Below are 24492 nucleotides of genomic sequence, written 5' to 3'. Positions count from 1 at the left end.
TGCCTGCTTCTCGCGTTGCCGCGAAGTGGCAGAGGAGCCTCTCCCGTCGGCTAGTGTCCGCGGTTCCGCGTCTCCCGTCATGGTCATTCTACCATACGTTTTCTGCGAGCTCGTGACCGCGGCAGTCTTTCTAAAGATTGTGTGTGGCTTATGGCCTTAATATTTTGCGCCTGATTGTGGTCCACGCGCATACAAAACAAAATTTTAATCGGCCAAGCCGCGCACTACGCGCCAAAGAAACATAACATTGTGGACCGGTCATTAACTTAAATCTACCGCTTGGGCCGCTGCCCAGCGGACCTCGTTTTCGAGGCGAGCCTATCCTACCTTACATTATGGCGCCGGGCGGGTTCGTAATTAGCCCGCCCTCGGAACGCATCACGCTACGTAGCGCCTACTCGATGGCCTTGGCCTCGTCCAACGGGGACTCTTCCCCGGACGTCGGACTTTCGAAGTCCTCGTCGTCGTCCCCCTCGTCCGGCACGTCCATTCGTGGCCCCGTCGTCATAGTCACCGTTTCGCACACGGTGACCGTGGTCCTCTGCAGCGTTATCCTGCTGCCGCTCGGTCCCGGTGCCTCTTGGGACTCGTCCGCCCCCTCTGATATCCTCCACCGTGTCACGGCCGTGCTCGGCGCCACCGTTCTCGGGCCCAATATGGCCCTATATCGCGGCGGGGTGGCCTTTCGCGCGCTGTGGCCAGTCCGGGGACTGGGCTTAGGGCCTGTCGGCCCCTGAGCGCGCCGCAGGTCGTCCGCCGTGAGAGGCCGCAGCACCACTCGCGGTTGTGCGAGCAGCTGCGCTCGCACCGTCTTCGCGCACGGCTTCAAGGTAACCTAACCTTATATTTATCACACATATTTTAAAATAACTTGGGTTCTTACCGTGACTACAATACTGTCAAAAAGTTAATGATAGACAACTGACGTTATATAGTATTTGGCTGGGTTGTCCGTCCGCCTTAGGCATGTGCAGTGTATTAATCTCATATGTACAGATATATAATACACACTGTGTTATTATTATAGAATAGCTGTTAATCCACCGCTATCAGAAATTGTGTTTTTTATATATCTCTATATCTGGCTTCGAAACTATAGACTACTGATTTCATCTTTTGTACAGTCAATCTTTTTCTAATTGCACAGGTGAGTAAAAGTACATCATATTTACATCAATATATATGCTGTTAAAATTTTATGAGATTACTCATTTTCTTATTCCTAAGAAAATGAGTTTACGGTCGAATGTATTGTATATATATTGTTTAAATAACTGTTTAACAGGACATGAGTGACAATAAAAGAAAACGAAAGCAAGAGCTAACACGACTACGGGTGAAGCGGCATAGAAAACATAAAGCTTATTGTAGTACATCTGAAAATGGAAATAAATCTGACAGTTCATCTGCTTCAATGGCTTCTCCTGCTGCTGCTTCAATCTCAAATGAGCAAGAATTCTTTATGGACATCGAACAATTTGATTCATATGATGAAAACACTGCAGTGAACAATAATAATGAAAATTTAAACTTAACGCAGGATTCCATGAACAATATAAATGATGAGAATATTCTCAGTGACAGTATTGGGGACAATGATCAAGCTGATTTCGAAATGGATGAACACAGTAACACAGATGAAATGGATGGACATAGTAACACAGATGAAATGGATGAACACAGTAACACAGATGAAAATATAGATTTATTAGAAGCCAGTATAGATAATGAGGATGAATTCTATGAATATAACGATGAATTTGATGAGATCACAGAGCTACGAACTTGGGCATTGTCTGGAAATCCTACTATACCTCACACACGACTTGATGAATTATTGCGTATCCTGAGGACTCGTTTACTTCCAAATTTACCAAAATCTTCTAAAACTTTTTTAAAAACAGCTAGTACCAATTATGATATCCAAGTCAATGAAGATTCTAGCGAGTTTGTATATTTTGGTTTAAAAGAAATACTGCAAATTTCTATTAATCCAGATTTCCACACAAATAATGTTGTCAATTTGAAAGTCAATATAGATGGTGTGCAATTATTCAAATCAAGTTCAAGACAGTTTTGGCCAATTTTATGCCAAGTTCATTCCGAAAAAGATGTTTATCAGCCATTCCCAGTGGCTATTTACAGTGGTACACATAAACCACATGACTTGAGACAATTTCTAAATCAGTTTATTGAGGAAATTAATTATCTCCATGAAAACGGTCTCGAAGTGAATGGACAACATTTACAAGTAAAATTAATAGCATTTATTTGTGATAGGCCAGCTCGTGCGTTCATTAAATGTATCAAAGGTCATGGAGCATATTGGGGTTGTGAACGTTGCACGGTTCGTGGTGAACGTGTTGAAAGACGAATTGTGTATCCAGTCTCGGAAGAAGGAGTGGAGAAAAGAACGGATAATTCATTTCGGAGTCAACAAAACTCTGAACATCATCAAGGCATTTCACCCTTATTGAATATTTGTCCTAGAATCAATATGATATCGGCATTTTTGTTGGATTTCATGCACCTTGTGTGCCTCGGTATTATGAAGAAAATATTAAACTAGGGGAGACCGGGGCTAAGCCGACACTATTTTTTCAAAGGCAATTTTTAATATTTAATTAAAATTTTTAGGCAAATTCAATGGTACATATTTAAAGAGTGTTTCTTCAGGTACAAAATTGATTCAGGAAGTTTTGCTGTACGTCGCTTTGTTTTGCCGCCAGGAAAGGAAAAGTGACGCGAAGACAAATTTTCGAATTGAAAAATGCCGGGGCAAACTCGACACTCCGCCGGGGCAAACTCAACACTTTGTCTGATTGACACAATTTGATCTGGAACTTATTTTTTACTGTCTGAAAATGAAAATACATTGTTTATTGTGTATTTAAAAAGTACAAAAATTCGGAATAAAGTAGCTAGAACAATCATTTGAAATAATGAGAACAAAAATTGTTGAACTTTCAATTATCTTCATCTAAACTCATGTCTGAAAAACAATTAATGCAGGTAAACTCGCGATCGGACGTGCGCATACATTTGTCATGAGCTATACGGCTGCATGACAAGCATCGTTTGTTACTGGGAGCCGACGAAACGGCGTGGTGTTGACTTTGCCCCGGACGTCGTTTTTCACTTTTGTCACTTCAAAAACATGAAAATTTTGAAAATATCCAAAAACGATTATCGGATTCATATAGAGCATCAAATTTCCCATCAAAATCACTTACCGGTAGATTCGCAAGAGTAAAGCTCGATGAAAGAGTAGACATTTTCGAGAGATCAGAAAAATTACTTTTCACTATCAAAAACGCTTATGTCGCGTTAAAAATTACACTATAACTCAGAATGTTACCAAATTCCGTTGATAATACTGGCACATAAAGACGCATTTACAGTAGGAAAGGCAAGTTTCTACGATAGATTTAAATTGGCAAAAAGCCTAGTGTCAAGTTTGCCCCGTTGTCGGCTTAGCCCCGGTCTCCCCTACTGGTTATATGGAAATGTAACGATTAGATTGAGTCAAGATGCCAAATGTCTTTTAACAAATTTACTTGTAAAAATGCAACGTCAAGTTCCTCAAGAATTTCAACGAACAACACGTTCTTTTGCTGATGTGGACAGATTTAAAGCGACTGAGCTAAAATTTGTGCTTCTTTATTCTGGGCCAATAATTTTTAAAAAGGTTTTACCTATATATATTTATAAACATTTCTTACTTCTACATGCTGCATGTAGAATATTATGTTCCAAGAGATGGGCTGTAGAAAAAAGAGCACATGCAAGACAATACCTTACATCATTTGTAAGACTGGCAGCATGTTTATATGGGAAAGCAAGTCTTATAAATAATATGCATAATCTCATTCATTTAACCGACGATGTACATTATATGAACTGTTCGTTATCCAGCATAACAGCATTTCCGTTCGAAAATACATTAGGAAAAATAAAAAAATTTCTTCGAAGTGGCAATAAACCTCTAGCACAAATCGTTCGACGGTTACATGAATCATTTTTTCTGGGTATTCAAATACCTTATATACAACCAAAAATTGAAATCTTACGACAAGTACGTCCCAATAATGAAGGAGAAATTGTTATTAAACGCCTCAAATATATGGGAGTTGTGCTGACATCTCGTGCGCCTAATAATACAGTGTTACTTGATAATGACATTTTATTGCAAATTGACAGAATCTTCATAACATCTCATGAAAGTGAGAATGACATCAAGCTAACAGGTACTATCTTGAGAAAAGTCGAACCATTATTCACAGACCCTTGTAATTCTGCTGATTTACACATGTGGGCTGTGAGTAAGCAAAATACCACTTCTGGCAGTTTTCTCCTAAATAAAGTAATTCAGAAAATGGTTACTATTGACATTAGTACAGAAATAGAAGAAGAAATTTATACAATGCCACTTCTTCACATGTGATTCGCCATTTATCCTAAAGAATAATATTTTCTGCTCAGATCAGAAAGAAACATTTCATTAAAAAACATTTCATAAAAATCAAACTGTGCGTGTGTTGTTTCATATTTTTATAAGTTTACTCAGGTACTGAAAGTACAGTGCTGAACAATTGTGCAAGTGAAAAAAACAGATTAAAAGATTTTTCATGTGTGTACAAGTACCAACGACAATTCAGCTTCTAATTTGAACTTCCTCTCCTCGTTCGCGGAGTAACTCCGACCGGGATATTGCGCCCCGACGCGCACAGTGCGGACTGGCAAAACTGATACGAACAAATGTTTTCTTCCAGTGTTCAACATAGTTCATCAGGTATGTCATATATCAAACGTTTATCTTTGTAAATTTTTATTTCCCATGTTGTACATGCAGTTCTTTTATTTCATATACTTTTCATCATAGAAACAATCCGGAATTATGTAATCTTTATCATAAATTCGCCATAAATTCTTTTTCATCATGAAAACGTCAGTAGTGCTTAGGCTAGTCCTCTAAATTAAAAATTTCAATCTGCTTTATTACATCATTGTAAAAATGTTTCAAAACTACTAAAATACAATTTCTAGAATTTAATTAACAAAGCAGATGGTACGATATTACGGTTTTTAGTAATTTTCTTAATGTGCAACTTTGTTTTGGAATGTCTTATCAAATCATATATGCCACATATACAAGAACTTTATTATAGGCCGTGCACAGAGTTTTTTCATTTTTTTCATGTGGCGTTAATTAAATCTAAATAAAAATAAAACTAAGAATATTGCAATATTTTTATTTTTAAGTTCCTTTTAATTCTTTTCCTCAGTATCATTTAATATCAACGGCTGATTCATCCATTTTCTTATTGTTTCTTCTTAATATTTTAATAATAATATAAACTTTACAATAATACTATACTTGTTAAATTACATCTCACTATTGAAAAACGCAGGAAGACACAAGGTCTGTTCTTTGCAGCTGAACATGGCTGCACTAGTTCAGAGTTTATCTTTATTACACCACATTGGAAGGAAAAGGATGAACTCTGAACTAGATAGTGCAGCCAGTTCAGCTGCGTAAAGAGCAGACCAACAGTCTGATCTGATATCAGCTTACGCCTGCGCACGAAGGCTCTCGCGGTAGAGAAATCCCACGTTTTTTACGACTGCACATCACTCTTTCTTTCGTATGTAAATCCGTAAACATTAACAGTATTCTAATTTGTAGCAAAAAAGTGATATAGTTATTGTTGTAATACAGTTAAAAGGCGTAATCATTGATAGAACTGTGTGATACTGTGGTGAGCATATATTTTTTGGTTAAAATGCAACGCGAACAGAATAACTCAAATACCGGCCGTAATAGTTGCACGTTCGTATTCTCGGAAAATAAGTATTACAACAGCAAAAAATAGCATAATTGAGTTCGGAAAAATAGTAATAAAATATGAAAATATTCTACGAGTACTAAAAGAATCTTTGATGAAGGTTAAGAAACGCTTTTTGCCATGAGGTATAAGACCGTCGTTTAGAGTCATCGTTTAAAATCGAACTTTCAATTTGACCCGAGTCGGATCGAGTCAAAAAATCGAAAACACTATTCTAATACTCTCTCTGTCTTTCTCGAGCTCTCTCTCGCTATCTATCTGTCCTTGTTCTTTTTCCTTTATGCTGATTCTTATGTTTTGTTTACTTCGCAATATTGCTCACATATAAAAGTATAATTTAGATTTTATGTTCAGAATGATGTTATTTAACATCAAAAAACTGCAGTCGTTCTGTCGTTATAATTTCCAGTAAAAATTGATTTTGCTTCAAATTTTGTTTTTTTATTGATATTTTTTTATTCCACAATTCTTTCATAAAGATTTAATGTTCTTTGTTTTTTTAATATTTTCATATTGCATATATTTTAACAGTTGCCGAAGGTTTAATCGTGTTTATATAAATGAAAACATTTTCAAACTCTTAATAACTTAATACCAAATTTTTATTTTTATGACTGGAACACGATACACACATTTTCAATTTTATAGGAACAATGGAAGAAGACCTACAAGACGTCAAGTTGTTTGGCTTAGTTTCTTTCTTGGATGGCAATGGTTCATTAGAAAGTATATATATAATTCCGAAACCATGGATTTGGATATGTTCAGAAGAATCTGACAACGACCTTTATTGTCATTACATGGACAATACAAAAGATGAAAAAGCTATGGCTAAATTCAGAAAGAAGATCGAATTCTGTGAGCCATTTGAAGAATCTTGGCCTCTTCGTCGCATAGAAATAAGAGGCTCAGCAGGTGACCCCATTAGACAGATATAATTATTGCTTTAAATGACTCGTGTAATTAGATACTTAAAAAAGTTCGTTTTATCATAGATTCTTACGCAGATGCTAAAATCAAATTGGAACAACTTAATAAAGCTTCCTCTGCTTACTCAACAAATAAACTGGTGAATACAAAACGAAAAGGGGTGAGTGCTAAACAAAAAGCAGAGAAAGACACAAAAAAATTGAAGTCGACAAATATCAAATATGATCTCAAGACAGTTACCGAAGAGTTGGATAAAGCGAAAACTGATTTCAATGATTCCCTAACAATAAGTGATGAAGAAGAAGGTAGGCATCATCCTTCTCGTTCAATAGTTTTATTTTATTCTTTTCTCATTTTACTATTTGTGTTTTTTTTATTTCAGTTGATACTTCACCGTCATCGTTACGAAAATCTGACATTGATTCAGATAATTCAAATTTGAAAGAAAGAGAATCGCCTATCCCAAGAATCCGAAGCAAATACGAAGGAAAATCACCCATTCAAAATATACAAAATATTATTTCAATAGAGAACAGTTCTTCAGATGAGAATGACAGTAACAGGAAACAATGTGTCAAAGAAGTGAGGTCAAAAAACAAAGAAGAAAAAGAAACAAAAACTACGAATTTGATGTCAAACTCGGAAATGAGTCAGATTCTATGCTCTCAGTCTTCGAATAAGAATTTATTAGCCGAGAACTGGAAGAAAAATTTTAAAGGACAGAGTTTTCGTGAGTTTAAATTTAAAAAATCCCTTCTAGCAACATCCTTCAATGAGAACATAGTAGAGAAATCAAATGTCTATGATTGCTTCAATGTACTTTCAGAATCTAATCAGAATCGAACACCATCAAAAATAAAGAACACCATCAATAAAGAAAATGACGATATGCTATTAAATAGATTTAAAAAAGTGAACAAAAAGGCTCCTGCTGATGAGAATAACTTGTCAATGAATAAAGAGAATGTGGACAATGATTTGATTGATGAAAGTAAGTACAAAAAATATTAGTGACAGAATTTTGTCACTTTAAAATGTATAGTTTATGGGTTTAAAAATTATTATTATTATTATTATTAATTGCTTTTAGAGTGTATGAAAACTCTGATGATAAAAATTCATCGAAGCTTATCAACGCAAATTTCTCGGGTCAAAGGGGAAGTTATTGAAATAAAAAACATATTGGACAATTCACAGCTGCCAGGACAAAATGCTACTGGACAATTGGAATCAGACACAGAAGATGACGAATTTAAATTTCCCCTTACCACATACGACGTTTTTACAGATTTTGATGAGAAACTCAAAACTGATCAGGCCTACAGGAGAAAAATTGTATGTTATTTTTTCTATTCATAAGTAATACAATTGAATACTGTATTTAAATATTAATTCTTATTATTATTTCCTTTTATTGCAGAGAAAAAGAATAAGGTCTCAAATTAATGTCAAACAGGATACTTAAAAAAATTTAGGTGAAATCGTAAGGTTTTTCATGATTAGATTAGTTGCTCTGAAATTTACAGCTGTTAAAAAGATGAAGGACAAAGAACTATTCAAGGATACGCATCTTTATAAGGTGCTAGAAGGTACAAAAAGATTATTTCGATCTTCTTATCTCATTAATTTTTTCTCACCATCTATAATGGTGGATATTTTTGAATTCTAGGACTATTTTTAAGTGCTCATAAAGAATCTATTAATTCAAAACAATTTCAACAACTCATGGGCAAAGTTTTGAATAATGCAAAAGACTGGGACGGATTTCGCTTTGTACGGCAACAAGGGATGATCAAAAATAACAATATATTAGCCAAAAAGGAAAATAAGAATAAAGACGAGCCGAAGGGAAAGCCAAAGAATAACCAAGGTAAAGATGAAAGTGATGAAGCAAACGAGAGCGAATAAGGCAGCAGCGAGAAGCAATAAAAATAGCTGTGAAAATAAAGATATAAGAGTGAAGATTATATATTTTATAATATTATTATAATATTACAATATTTTGTTTTTTATAATTTTGCGTTTTTATAATAGTTATATGTGACGGTTTTATTGTTCGCACGTCAAAGAAAATTTACTTTTTGTTTTGGTTGTAAAAGTTTCATGTTTTTGTGTTATCCTCTGTAACGTCCATACATTGGATGAATATATAAAAATATGTCTTCTAAATAAACAATAAATATCACAAAAGTACAATTAATAATAGTCATTTCAGGTCCTGATAGTGCCCTTATATCTTGCCCTATAAGGGCCCTTTTTCTTTATCCTGATAATGTCCTGAATATTATGCCTAAAAGGGTCCTCATGAATTCGCCTGACATGGTCCTTATTAGGTAAATGAAATCCGGTCCTGAACATGCAATGCGTTACACATCTTGTCAGGACCATGTCAGGTGACTTTACCAGGGCCAGATTATGTATTATGGCACACCTGATCTGGACCTGTTCAGACAGTAACTGAAATTTCTACTCGGGCGGGAGCGGAGATAGCGGGGACACACCGCGTCCCCCGCGAATCGGGGCACGATAATCGAGTCGAGGAACCGATCGGCGGAACGCACCCAGGGACCCCTCAGGGGCACCGCGACATCGGCAGAAGCGCGTTCTGACGTTCGGGGGCCGAGATACCGGGGACAAACAATGTCACCCGGAACTCGGAAACCGAGAGTCTCCGGAGCGAAAGAGGGGACGGAGAGGTATCGGGGGAGGCGCCGGAAGAGATCCCCGGGGTCGACAAAACCACTCGGCGGAGTGGTCGCGAAACACGGGAACCGGGGGCCCGGGGCACGAGACTCCCCAGACAGATGCGTGCGGACGTGCGGGAGCCCCGGTGTGAGAACCACGGGCGACAGGGAATGCGAAAACAGTACAAGAAAAGAGAAAGTTCGGGACATCTGGCGCGGAAAAGTACTGCGGCGCAGAAACTACCGAGAGTGGGATCGACGGTCCCGAAGTGGGGACGCCGCGAGAGCCCGAGGACTCGTGGCAGTCGCTCGGATATCGTGGTCGCGGTAACACGTACTTAAGATTCTCCCTAAGAACTCGGCGCGTAGTTTAGCGCAGCGGTATATTACAACCGAGCACTCCCGCGTACCATCGCGTTAAACATAACTCGTTTTACAATAGCGAGCGGTAATTAATTACCAATTGTAACGACGTTCGACGAATGTGTCAGCGTGAAGCGCATACAGTGCGGCGATTTTGTAATCAACCACGACGATCTGAAATAAATCAATCGTTTGTTAATATACGCAGTGTCAAGTTAATTTGAATTACTTACCTGCTACATACCTTGTCCCACGGCATCGATTCAGCGTAGTCCAGCGGCGTTCCAGTATGCGATAAGGCGAGGATCTGGGACAGTCAGCGGCAGTTGAAATCCATCCGGGGCGAGAAGCGGAAAGGGAAGGCGGTCGATTAGTTGAGCACACTCATTTTCTACTTACCCGTTCCGACGACAGGGGTATCCATCGTTGTCCAGCGAGGTCCAGTGGCAGCGGCAGCAGCGGGGCGGTGATCCATCCAGCGTTGAGAACCTGAAAATAAGAGAGAATTAATGAAGTTTTGTTGCAACGTCGTACCGTGATTTCGATAATTACCTTCTCGGTAGAATGAGGTCAAACCGAGTGGCGACCGTTTGAAGGACAAATCTGGCTGAAAAGTTGATTTATCGCGTGGTCCACGTGCCCATAAAGTGACGTCCGGTCACACCCTCACCCTCCGACTCCCAACGAGGAAGCCGAAAGGGCCCCGAGTTCCCCCGGGGTAAGACTACACCCGTCTCCCGGAATATTCATCCGGAGCGGGTCCCAGCCCCTTACTCACCTGCGGGCGCAGCCCATCGAGGGGCAAACGTTCCGCGGGCTTTCGGGGGTCCCCAGCTTCGACTCTGGGGCACCGCGGGGGGCGCCGCCACGCACGGAAGATACGGCCCCCCTGACGCTCGGAACGGAAGAGGTCGCAACCCCTTCAACGCCCCTCCTGCCAGGGGGACCAGCCTAAAGTCACGGGTCACCGGCCAAGGTATCCTCCGCACCGGGACCCCGCCTTGCCCAACGATGGACTTAGGGTAGGGGGAAGCTCCCACTATACGCCTCACGCGCGCTAAGCGAGACGGGAGGATCCGGCCGAGCGAACTCGATTCCAGTCCCCCCGCCCGCCGCCCGCGAGAGGGCAGAGCACAGGAGCCCCCCCAGTTGACGCGATCGTCCACCGCCGGGCGCTTGTACGCGCCGTCGGCTCTTGCGTCCGACGGCGGGACTCGCCGACCCCGACCTTGAAAGATGTCCGAGCGGCTCAACGGGTCTCCCACCCAGGTTGCCCGACCCCGATCTCGAAATACGTTCGAGCGGCTCGGGGCAACCCTCCACACCGGCGGCACCGTGGGTACACAACCCTGGTGTGCAAGCCACCGATGTGGGCCTCTCCTCCGGTTGACCCGGCACTACGTACCGGGTCAGCCCGAAAGAGGGTTACCCCCTCTCACCCTGCCGGAGCACCGGCGTGCAATGGGTATACGAGAGGGGGTCTTCCCGCCCTTCGGCGAGGCGGCATCCCTGCCCGCCTCGGGAACGGGGAGAACGATAACCCTCCCCAAGCCCCAGATCCCCACGAGCTCACCCTTCCCCCCTGCCGGAGCACCGGCGTGCAATGGGTAGGAAGGGGGCTTAAAACACCTCCACGAGTTCGAATCCCCCAACCTGCCGGTGCACCGGCGTGCAATGGTTGAGGGATCCGTCTCCACGTGGTTTTTTTCTCGAGGTTTTCCTTCCTCTAGGCCGATTGGGAGGCTTCGGCTCCTCCCTCGCGGTCTCGGCCGGACCGAGCGGACTTTTTATAGAGGCCGCTTACCTCGCGAGTCCCGAAGGACTCCCCGGTCCACGACAGTCCGGTAGGACTGCCGTAGATTACAGTGCTGATGTGCTCGGGTACTCCGGGTGCGCAAAACCCGTAGTGGAGGGCTCCCCCGTGCCCCTAGAGGCTCCGGGAGGACTCCCCCCACCCCCTGGAGTAATACTTCTATTTACTGCAACTAAAATTTTTCATTTTATTTAATATGTTCTAACAAATATATAGGAAAATCAAACAAAAAACCATACTTCTATTTACTGCAACTAAAATTTCTCTTTTTATTTAATATGTTACCCTAAATGCTGCAGATTTACAAACGTGTTACTTATCTTTATTTTGTTGAACATTATATAACTCTAAAAAAGAATGTTCTTATCGGTAGTGCTATTAGTTATTAAATTGATGTATATCATTATTTTAACATAAATATTATATTTTGTTTATTTAATTTTAGTATATAAGCATAATGTAAGGATAATAATATTAACATAAAAAATTAAATTTCAAGAAAATTTTACAGATTTTTGAAATGCTTTTTAACATTTTCTGAAGATATTTTGCAGAAAATCTTCTCTACCTGAAACACAAAAATGCAATAAGATGATTAAGATATGGATTCAATATTTTTTATTGGAAAACGATTAGCTTACCAATATTCTTCTTGGTAAATATGCAGAATAGTGGCCTCCTCACCGATTTCGTTGAACTTAGGCTTAATCGACGCGTTTTTGCACAAAACGACCGAATCTGGCAAAAAAAGTGTCGCTCTGCCCCGCGAAGCGAGATATTAACAGTTAAAGTTGACGACTATCAGGTTTGTTTCGTTTCACGCAAAAACGCGTCGATTAAGCCTAAGTTCAACGAAATCGGTGAGGAGGCCACTATTCTGCATATTTACCGAAAAAATTAGTACGCGTTAAAACTAAACAACTGATGATTTTAACTGATACTCTTGTAGATCCATGTGATAAAGTTGCAATGTATATAGTAGGGCCATTGCCTATTACTGACAATGGTAATTAATATATTTTAACAATTCAGGATTAATTAACGAAATATTCAGTTGCCGTACCTCTTGTGCAAGCAAACTCAGAAGAAATCGCAAAAGCATTTACCCAACGATTTATTTGTCAATTCGGAAGTCCCAAAGCAATTTTGACGGATCAAGGTTCAAATTTTACTAGTTCAATGATGAAGAAATTTGCAAAATATTTTAAAATGAAACAATATTGCACATCTGCTTTTCATCCTCAATCCAATGGTTCGTTAGAAAGAAGTCACCATGTATTAACTGAGTATTTAAAGCATTATATCTCTGATGAACGCGACTGGGATAATTAACTCGAGCACGCTATGTTTTCATATAACACTAGCATACACGAAGGAACGAAATTTACGCCGTATGAATTAGTATTCGGCAAAGCTGCATGATTGCCATCCGAAATAAAAATAGATGATTCGGTAGAAACATATGATGATTATGTAAGCGAGTTTATTGATAAATTAACTGATTTAAGGAAATTAGCTGTGTCAAATTTAGGATTAGCCTAAGACACGTTATAAACACTATTATGATAGAAAATTAAAAACACAAGCGTATAAAATAGGAGATTTTGTATATCTGTTGAAAGCTAAAAAGAAAAACAAGTTCGATGATGAATATACGGGGCCATATGAAGTTATAGAAATGTTGAGTAATAATAATATTAAAATATTAATTGCACCAAGTAGAACTAAAATTGTACATGTAGACCGAACTAAACCTGCTCGGGTTGCAGATCAGGGATAAAGAAAAATGAATATACAATTACGGCATTAAAAGATAATCCTGGAATATTTTTCGAGGCCATCCGCGAGATGCGTACGTCCGAGATTTCCTGGAAGATGATAGTCTATATCGATCTGCGCGATATCAAAGATGCGACGACCAAGCTTGAGCAACAAATAGATTTGGTAATACAACAATGCGACAATCCCACTTCATATTGCGAAGTACGACCACGACTAGTCTCGCTGAACGCTAAATTAAATAAGATGAAGCATTATCAAAAACATGTAAGCGAACTCATAGGAGAATCTCGAATAAAAAGGGCTCCTCTAGAATTTGTAGGACAAATAAGCAAGATATTATTTGAAACTTTAACCACGGAAGATGAACGAGATATGCATAACGCCATAATGCATGTAGAAAATGAAACCAACGATCTTGCCCTATTACTTTTGAATCAAACCGTAGCTACGCGGACGCGTTTCGGAGAACTGTACGACGCCACCGTGAAGATAAGGAAGCTGCTCGATATGTTAGAAAGCGAAAGTATGAAGAATCGAAATCGTCATCATTTTTGGGAAATTCTGGAGAAACTCGATATGGAAATACTACAGCATGAAATAGATCTAAATATTCTGATCGACGGAATATTATTCGGAAACAGGGATTAATTCACCCCCATTTAATTCCGCCGCAGCGACTAATAATAATATATAAGCTGATAAAAGAACAGAATCCTCATGCAGAATTTCCGGTGAATACCGACGAAACAGGTATGGACCGGCTCGCAAAGATATCTAATTTGCGAATCGCTTACTCCAATAATCGATTGATCTATATCCTACATATTCCTTTGTTAATTCCTGGAATATATAAAATTTATAAACCCCTACCACTACCCGCCAAACAAACGTTTGACGAAACAAAATTTGCCGTAATTAAATCCGATGCGGAATACATCGGGATAAACGAAGACACCGACAGCTTCTACGAATTCCGAGAAGGAGAACTGCGCGAATGCGCATCGCTCGACGCGCGACGCCGCGTTTATCTGCCCGGCCGTCTTTCCCTTGAAAAAGATACGGCAAACGACTAGCTGCAATATTGAATTATTATAATTAAGAAGAGATATTAATTAATTAGATGACCATTAAATTTGTTTAATTACATGATTAACAATAATTATTAAGCAGTGAGGTTATACTCTTCCCTAAATACTATGTAGCTACCCTTATGAAAAAGTACACTCAACTTTGATGGTTGACACCCAAAGTTGAGTGTTAACACTAAACTTACGCCCAAATTAGAGAGTTGACACTCAAATTTGGGCGTAAGTTTAGTGTTTGTCATCAAAGTTAAGTGTCAACACCTAAATTTAGGTGTAGATTGAGTGTTGACCATTAAGGTTTAGGTAAGTTGTGGGTTCAATCCTCAATGATGAGTGTATATTGGGAGTTTATTCTCAATGATAGGTGTAGGTTGGGGATTAAGCCTCAATGTTTAGTGTAGGTTGGAGATTGATCCTCATCGTTGGATGTTGGTTTGGTATTAACAGGGTGTTAACCTTTAATGTTCTATGTCGATTTAATCAGTGTCACCATAATCCCTTTATCGTTGGGTGTTGTTTAAATGTTATTGTGTTAATCTTCGTTAAGTGTCAATTGACGGCCCTTATTAGTATTAATCGAGTATTGATTAGTAGTAGCTGGATATAATTGTACAGTATAGTCGACTGATGAAATAATTGCAATAATATAATACAAAATAAAATAAAAGTAAAACATAAATAAAAGGATAAAAAGTAATATATTATTACTTTGTTTAAACTATTTTTTAATAAATATTTATATTAATTTATAACATAACTGTAATTAAAATTGAAATTTAAATATTATTATTATTAATTTGTAAACACTAAATGTTATTATAAATTATAATTAAGAAATTATATTTTGAAAAAATTATATTACTATTGTGTGAATTGAAGGTATTTTGTACAAATAAATACAGAATAGTTGCTTCTACTGACGAATTCGTCTTATTTAATATATAATATACTTTACATAAATTTCACGTATATTGTTTTTTTTTAATAATAGTCTACGTATTATTTCAAAATATAAATATTAAGTAACATAAATATTACAACACATAGTAATTAAATCAATCTGTTTTTTTATTATTTACTAAAGGCATTACGTAATTTGCTGTATGATTATCGCCAGGTAAGAGAATACATTTATTACTAATCTGTTCTGGTTTACAGGTTACAATATTATCTGTTATTTCCACCGCATAACAATAACTGGCTGACAAGATATTATAATGGAAGCATAATATTATATTTTCTAATACTTCAATCGAGTTACCAATAATTACAAATGCAGTATCACCAGTTTCTAAAGTAACTAAAATAATTGATTTAATTGTCATAAACCCTAATTCTGTTTGTATTATACTATTGTTTATACATTCTGCTGTAAGAATTGCTGTGATAAGTGATACCATTGTACATGAATCGCTGATACGATTTCGCATTATTGCTCTCAATGTTTTCGTTAATTAAAGCTTGTATGGAAACTTTTTCTACTAAATTTAGGAGTACGTTTTTTCCAGTACCAACAATTTTCACAGTATTATTATTAGCATTTCGCGCTTGACCGTATTTACTTTTATTGTGACTCAACATATATAATTTTTTTCCTTCTTAATTGCAATTTCTTTTATTAAATGTATCGTTATATTTTATGTTTTGCAATCTTAAATAAGATTTACAAATTTGCTTCAAAACAAACTGCGAACTGTATAACATTTTCCTCAATACGTAATTATAACTCTCATAAGGAAATGCTGACCAAGCCCATAAAGCACCAAAGTATTTAATTGATTTTGGTATATGTAGTAATAGATGAACATTATATTTCATGAATTCTGCACCATATAATAAAGGAATTCGTTCGACAAATATTTGAAGCGCTCTTTCAGCTTGTATGTATTCTTTGTTTGTTATTTTTTCGCATAAAAATGTATATATTGCAAACACTAGAAGCGACCAATGTTTATAGTAACGCTTTGGAAGTACATTTTTTAAACACGGCATAGAGTAATAAAGAAGGAAATTTTTTAATTCGGAAGCTTTCCAGACTTTAATATCATTGATTGATCTTGGTGTTCGTGTTATTTCACTTGGTGGTCGGATTGAAGTTAATTTCTCGTCAAAAATATCTTTTTTTGTACCAATATACCAAGGACCATGGCAATTTGTAAACCAAATGATGATAAAAGATTTTACCACACCTAGAAGTATAGAGTGCATATATTCCGGAGGAAATGATTGTATAATATCAAAACCAGGTACAAACATTAAATGAGACAAGCCTTTTACACCATGAACAACCTTTTCCTTCCTGATCGCTTTTTGAGAATCTTTTATGTGCTGGTTCTTTGTTCTCGCTTTACCTTTTTCCATATATACGCGAGCATAACCATTTCCTACTTTTATTCTATTACCTGGACATAGACAAAATGAACATCCAAATTTACCGTTAAATTGATGTATATTTTGAAGTGCACATCGTGCAACTGAATCAACTGGTGCAACAATTGTACTCTAACATGAATAGGTGCATTAAAACCAGGAGGCAAACAATGAAAACCATTGTCATGTAAATCTTTTAAGTCATCCACGAACGGTTTCAAAAATAAATCCATTACGGGTTTTTTCGCTAAACACCAGACACTTGAAAGTAGGATGTTTTGTTTACGTAGACAGTACGGTAATTCATTGATTGCCACTTGGATTGAACACATGGATACTTTTGAAGATTTAAAAGTATCCACTCCGTCAGCATTCCACTGAAGAGTTATGTCATAATTTCTAATAACTCCATCTCTACACAATGTTCGATATGATTTCCCACTATAATAGTTATATCTGAAAGTATATTAGGCTGTTCTGCACAACCTCTTTGCAATTTATGAAAAAGAGGCTCTGATAGTAAATTATGTAGTTGATCTTTCAACGGTAAATGTACAAAATAATTCCCACTACGTACTAAATCAGTTCTCATATACAGCATATTACAAGAGGTACAATTAATATGTGTCATTTGTTCAAAATATAATTCTACAAAACATTCGGGACAATAGAAAATTGTTTTCATATTTGCAGTTTTCGGAAACTTTTTTAAGAATAGATATCGAGAAAAATTTAGTGTAATTGGAAGATGGCAATTTACTAAATTTATGAGATCATCAAATGCCAGGTCTGTTAAGCCATGACGAATTACAAAGCTCATGATAAGATCACTTTCATCTTGAGTTAATGGACAGTTCTCATAAATCGGTTGCCTTATCTGCAAATAAATTATTTACTAAAATTATCTATAGAATTCTATTCTGATTAGCAAAATGTAATTAGAGGTGTTATAAAATTTTAATAAAATATATGGATGAAAAGAATAATCAAATTCAATTAAAAAGAAAACAATTTTAGGCTTATTTGCCCTATTAAATATTTCATAAATATATTTCATAAATAAAAAACGTGTATTTTAAATTGAAAGTATATATTATAGTTAAGTCGTTTTAAGTAAAATGTTAAAATTAATACAAAGTACAAAAATTTGATTTTTCCAACATAAAAAAAACTAACAGTAGTATAGTTAACATAGTTGTACAACTTTAACATACACAATCGTACGTACACTCATAAAAAATATTAGTTTATAATGGAATTCTTACTTCTTCATCACCTTCGCCATCTTTGTTATCTTCGTCATCTTCGTCATCTTCGTTATCCTCTCGTCATGTTCATCATTAAAAATATCTTCATCATTAGTATCATTAACTTGGTTGTTATAATTTTTATCATCGCTACTATTATTTTCATATATTGAAGAATGCATATTAATCTCTTCTTCAAGTTGTTGAAGAGCCTCATCATGCATGTCGATTAAATTCTCCACTGCATTATTTTCTTCCTGCAATAAATAAATAGTCAAATTACTTACATAATTTGTTAAAAATATATACTTGTTTAGATTAAAATATATACTTGTTTAAATATACAATAATTTATTGCACAATTGCTTCATATGTGGTGGTTTTTTAAATGTAATATATTAGAGAACCTTTTGAAACAAAAAACCTAATATCAAAATGCCAAGGCTATAATCTATAATACATATAATAATTTTTAAACAAGAAATGTTCAAAGTTAATCAATGAAATTGTCCGAAATTTGCGCGCTGAGTCATGTCACATTGTGTACAGTATAGTGAAGGTATTTTCAAGCGTCTTTCTATATTAGTTTTGAAAATAGAATTGATGCTCTTGAAAATACCTTCACTACTGTACAACGTGATATGACTAAACGCGTGAATTTTGGACAATTTTATTGGTCAACTTTGAACACATGTAAAAATTATTATAGCCTCGGAATTTTGATGGTATTATAATATTTGTCTCAAAATAACCTCAGAAATCTATGCCATAATTAACGGATGGCATAGTAGGTCTGGGAAATTATATATTGTATATATGTATATACATATATAATTTTAATTCTATTATTTTTTATAAGTACCTGATTATTGAAGATCAATTCAGCTTGTATTTCATTCCTTCGTCGAGATTGAATAGTTGTTGCCGGAACTTCTTCTCTTGCATCTTGAAGGTATTTTCTGTATGGTCCTCGAATATTCATGGCAATGTGTGAATATGAAAAACGTGACACAACTTGCAATATGTAATTTGCAATAACTGTTTATTAAGTATCCGATGCACTTGTGTGTGTCTATTTTTTAGCGTTTGTAATTAATAACTCTTGTTGCGATTTCGTGCTATAACACGTGTGGGCTCGAAATCGCAGCTGATCGCAGTACTGACGAGTGACGTCCGTTACAAGCAACACGGACACGGACCGGGCATCACAGCTGAGCACAGCTGCGTGCCGGGCTGCCGGAAAAGGTTACCGGTCACTACGTCACCGGTCACTTACGTCAGCATCATGGCCGCCTGTGTTACCACGCCACGTGTTTGACGCAGCTCGGCCTGCTCGGCACTCTCGGCAGTCGGCAGTCGGCATCGCAAGTGTTTGGTAGTGTCATAGTAGTGCAATTATTTTTCTCACATCAGTTCTTTGTGTTTAATATTTCATCGTTATTTATAATAATGAATAACGACAAATGTTTGCTTGTCAAATTTGTCAACGAAAATAATAGTATCGCTGTGGGATTCAGAGAATGGTTAACAATAAAGTATGACGATGAAATGTTACAAGAACTAGTGAACAAAGGAAATTCTATTTCAATATCGTGGCCCTCTTGTGAAATCAAAAGTGCGATGAAAATGAAAAAAATAGTCAAAACGTTAACGGCAAAGGATTGGACTACGACGGTAATCAAAGTTCTTGCATTTGGAGGTATGTATATATGCAATATATACATTTGATTAAAGGTCACTATGTCCAACGTCTGTTAACCTCTAACCGACGGTTAACTTTTCAAAATAGCGTATAGAAATCAGCTACTTTGAAAATTAACCGTCAGTTAGAGGTTAACAGACGTTGGAAATAGTGACTTTCACCATCTCCGATTAAACTTACTTTTCGTCTCTTTCTAAGGGAGACAGTTAGAAAGAGATGAAGAGTTAGTTTAATCGGAGGATGACGTTAATCGGAGACGGTGAAATCGGCCCTAAACGTTAACTTATAAAATCTAAAATAACCTATAAAATAAAGCTTATACTTATATATTATATACCAACTAAAATCTTATAACTAAGGCTCCGATGTTCGGGCTGGCGTATATGACTGAAGTATATTATCACAATTGCGTGTAAATGAGTAAGCCGCCCCACAGTGGGCATAAAGTCGCTTTTTGTGGCAAAAAATCGTTCGACGGCTGAATTTTCAACCGATTGCAATGATTTTTTTTTTTAAATACGCGTTATTTACTGTACTATAGCGTAGACTTGCACATTTTTTGATATTACAATTTGTTAATAAACAAAAAATCGAAATTGTTGTATACTTTTTGACAAACATTTTTTGGTGTGTTCATAATTTCTTTAATCTTGATATAAGAGGGTTTTCGGGGTCGCTGATTAAGAAACCGCCAGTAAAACTTTAAAATTCAAAATGGCGGATCCAATATGACGGCCGTGAACTAAAAATGTAAGTACAAATTTCATACAATTTAGTATACAGGGGTAATTATTAAAGGCAATAATTATAATATTAAAAAAATAAAATTAAAATGTACACTTTATAGTTTTATAAGAGTATCTGCCAAATATTCGCGTTTAGCGTTACCTGTAACTAAGGACGTTGACCTAGCGAGCTTATTAGGGAGTTCCATTTTTGTTTCTTTTTGTTTTTTTTTTACTTTTTTATTTTTTGTAGTTACCTTTTCTCTTTGTAAAAAACTGTACTTTTAATTATGTTATAATTATTTACATAGAATAAAGAAAAATTTATTTACATACTTTTTATTACATACTATAATTTTAATAATTTTTTAGCATCATCCGATAATTCGTTATCTTGTTTGTCTATTTTCAATCTTAAACTACTGATAAGTGGATCGGATGATACTAAAAGATAATGAATAACGTCTTCATTATTATTGCGTCGAGATGACCATCTGCTACTGTGACTTCGGGCATGTCGGAATACTTTATTATTTGCCTCTTGCGCTTCCTCTGAATAGCGACCAATGGGTAAAAATGATGACGCTATTATGTCACCACCGTGCATTAACACTTTATGTACAGTTGATGGCATAAAGTACCAACTGTATAAGTCAACATATAATTGAGCTGTTTCCAAAGCGTATTGATGGAATTTTACAGCATCAATTTCGTGACCGCTAGCGAGGACTTGCAAGGTGATGCCAAACCGCGTCACTAAACGTTCATCAAGTTGGCAGATTTTTGCTACAATTTGCGGTTTAGCGAAAAAACGTCTAGCAGTATTCCCAGTATTAGTATTTCCTGCACCTTGTTTGACCATGTCGACATTGATGCCAAGAGCTTCTTTCAAAGAATATTGAATGAATTTCTTTTTATTCTGCTTGGCATTTTTATTTTCGTCGCCTCTGGCACTGCTTTCCTTAAAATCCATGTTGTAAGCAATATGGAGTAAGCACTCCATAAAACGGATTTTGCAGTGTAGAGTTGACAATCCCAATGTATAAAATTCTTTTTTTCGTGGTAAAGTACTTATAATGTCTAATTTATTCATTTGTGTGGGTTTAGCCCCACATATATTACACGAGTTGCTCGATTTCTGATTAGTTATAACATTGCAGGTTTTTCCATCGATCATGGTACACTGTAAGTCATGAATTACAGAAAACGAAATGTTATTAACAGCTACATGTGTGGGATGAAGATTACCTATTTTTTCTGTATAATAATTGTACTCATTTAGGGAGTTGATCGCATTTTCAGTAATGAAATCAAATTTAATCGGGCGACAAAATCTGATTGATGACGGTCGATCGTTTACCCATATAATTTTATTTTCAAATCTAAGCTCCAAAGGGACAAACGATATAATAAACACAGACTGATCAGATGTATTTTGATGTTCATCAATGTCATTACTCATTGATGCACCTTCATCAGTATTGATTACTTTGGAACTCGTTGTCTCCTTAGCAGTATCTTTGACCCTGTTCTGTTGAAGAACTTGTTGACTCGAAGCTCCATCCATACCCCATTTACTGTACAAAATTAATAATTTGTCTTGCAATGAGCCTAAAACTTCTGGAGCAATAGAAGATATTAATCGACGGACTGTATGGTCAAGTAATGATTGCAATTCGACGCTTGCTCCGTTATCTGTGACACGAATATCTTCAGGATAGCATCGCGTTTTTGCAGACAGAACCTTCGGGTACGGAGGATAGCTTTTATCGCCGAAAAGTTTTCCGCTGTAGGATCGGAGCGTATTATATTTTGATTTAGTCAAATCCAAATCCATGTACATTGCCAAAACTGTATCACTGAAGCGCTCATCTTCTTCGTTATCTTTGTTTTTTTTATAGGTACAAGTGCTCTTTTATCATGCCCATGTCCTGCTGCTTGTGTAATTCTTCCTGGCAAAACGTAGAACGAATTTCACTGATTCGCTTCCTTTTGTTCCTTTCTGAGGATTCTTCATAAGATACACAAGGGCGACCTTTTTTTTTGTAAGACAAATCTGTTGAATCTGAGGCAGATGTTGAAGTGGTAGCAACCATTGATGTTTTATCTTCAATTTTAGACAAATTTGAAACAAAATCAACTTGAAATTTATTAGATAAAAAGCGTTTATACTTTTTCTCAAATCGCCCTCTCATACGAGATACTAAATTCCATTTACGAACATAAGCCGGTAAAAAGTTATTCGTAATTTTACTCCGAATTTGAGCGAGTTGATTTTGATTGTAAGAAGTAAAATTGTTATTAATTTCATCCATTATTATTTCAATGTATTCTTTTTTCTTATTCTTATTATTCCATAACCAAGAACACAATAAATGTTGTTGAATTTCAAACTTCTCCATTTCTGTTATAAAATAACAACCGATATATATGTCAATTAAAAATAATCTGAAACCTGTAAGAGCCAGTTATAGACATCCAGAAATTTAGAAAGATTTTTTCATATTTTTAAGGCTGCTTTAATAGCAACGGGGATATAATCGCTGTGTGTGACCCGTGTGCGTGCGCGACTGTGTGCTGTTCAGCAGCTCGCTGCGTACGAGACAAAAACCGAATGCTGCGCGCTTTTTGTCAAAAAGAGAATTGATACCGTCAACTACTCGCACGGTTTCGTCTGCTCGCGCAGCATTCGGTTTTTGTCTCGTACGCAGCGAGCTGCTGAACAGCACACAGTCGCGCACGCACACGGGTCACACACAGCGATTATATCCCCGTTGCTATTAAAGCAGCCTTAAAAATATGAAAAAATCTTTCTAAATTTCTGGATGTCTATAACTGGCTCTTACAGGTTTCAGATTATTTTTAATTGACATATATATCGGTTGTTATTTTATAACAGAAATGGAGAAGTTTGAAATTCAACAACATTTATTGTGTTCTTGGTTATGGAATAATAAGAATAAGAAAAAAGAATACATTGAAATAATAATGGATGAAATTAATAACAATTTTACTTCTTACAATCAAAATCAACTCGCTCAAATTCGGAGTAAAATTACGAATAACTTTTTACCGGCTTATGTTCGTAAATGGAATTTAGTATCTCGTATGAGAGGGCGATTTGAGAAAAAGTATAAACGCTTTTTATCTAATAAATTTCAAGTTGATTTTGTTTCAAATTTGTCTAAAATTGAAGATAAAACATCAATGGTTGCTACCACTTCAACATCTGCCTCAGATTCAACAGATTTGTCTTACAAAAAAAAAGGTCGCCCTTGTGTATCTTATGAAGAATCCTCAGAAAGGAACAAAAGGAAGCGAATCAGTGAAATTCGTTCTACGTTTTGCCAGGAAGAATTACACAGAGCAGCAGGACATGGGCATGATAAAAGAGCACTTGTACCTATAAAAAAAACAAAGATAACGAAGAAGATGAGCGCTTCAGTGATACAGTTTTGGCAATGTACATGGATTTGGATTTGACTAAATCAAAATATAATACGCTCCGATCCTACAGCGGAAAACTTTTCGGCGATAAAAGCTATCCTCCGTACCCGAAGGTTCTGTCTGCAAAAACGCGATGCTATCCTGAAGATATTCGTGTCACAGATAACGGAGCAAGCGTCGAATTGCAATCATTACTTGACCATACAGTCCGTCGATTAATATCTTCTATTGCTCCAGAAGTTTTAGGCTCATTGCAAGACAAATTATTAATTTTGTACAGTAAATGGGGTATGGATGGAGCTTCGAGTCAACAAGTTCTTCAACAGAACAGGGTCAAAGATACTGCTAAGGAGACAACGAGTTCCAAAGTAATCAATACTGATGAAGGTGCATCAATGAGTAATGACATTGATGAACATCAAAATACATCTGATCAGTCTGTGTTTATTATATCGTTTGTCCCTTTGGAGCTTAGATTTGAAAATAAAATTATATGGG

General features: G+C 36.7%; 2 protein-coding genes and 1 pseudogene across 2 annotated transcripts; 2 read left to right on the top strand and 1 right to left on the bottom strand.

The window, feature by feature from the left end:
* The first annotated feature begins 841 nt into the window (after nt 1–841).
* LOC139779900 (uncharacterized) lies at nt 842–2569 on the top strand. Its single transcript, XM_071718392.1, has 2 exons — nt 842–1147; nt 1286–2569. Exon 2 carries the CDS (start codon nt 1289–1291, stop codon nt 2567–2569), a length of 1281 nt encoding a protein of 426 aa, XP_071574493.1. The 5' UTR covers nt 842–1147; nt 1286–1288.
* A 926-nt stretch (nt 2570–3495) lies between these two features.
* Nucleotides 3496–9207, top strand: LOC139779902 (uncharacterized). The gene is made up of 8 exons (XM_071718394.1): nt 3496–4792; nt 6495–6761; nt 6842–7081; nt 7159–7506; nt 7603–7767; nt 7867–8111; nt 8197–8365; nt 8446–9207. Exons 1-7 carry the CDS (start codon nt 4759–4761, stop codon nt 8239–8241), a joined length of 1344 nt encoding a protein of 447 aa, XP_071574495.1. The 5' UTR covers nt 3496–4758; the 3' UTR covers nt 8242–8365; nt 8446–9207.
* Nucleotides 9208–15558: 6351 nt separating this feature from the next.
* On the bottom strand, nt 15559–19102 carry LOC139779899 (uncharacterized; annotated as a pseudogene).
* Between the last annotated feature and the right edge of the window lie 5390 nt (nt 19103–24492).

Source organism: Temnothorax nylanderi, unplaced genomic scaffold (assembly GCF_030848795.1).
Source record: "Temnothorax nylanderi isolate EJ_2023f unplaced genomic scaffold, tnyl_v1.0 TNYL_tig0249_pilon, whole genome shotgun sequence".
NCBI classification, from domain to species: Eukaryota; Metazoa; Arthropoda; class Insecta; order Hymenoptera; family Formicidae; genus Temnothorax; species Temnothorax nylanderi.
Note: the sequence above shows the minus strand (reverse complement) of the source record. Positions and strands in the feature narration are given on the sequence as shown.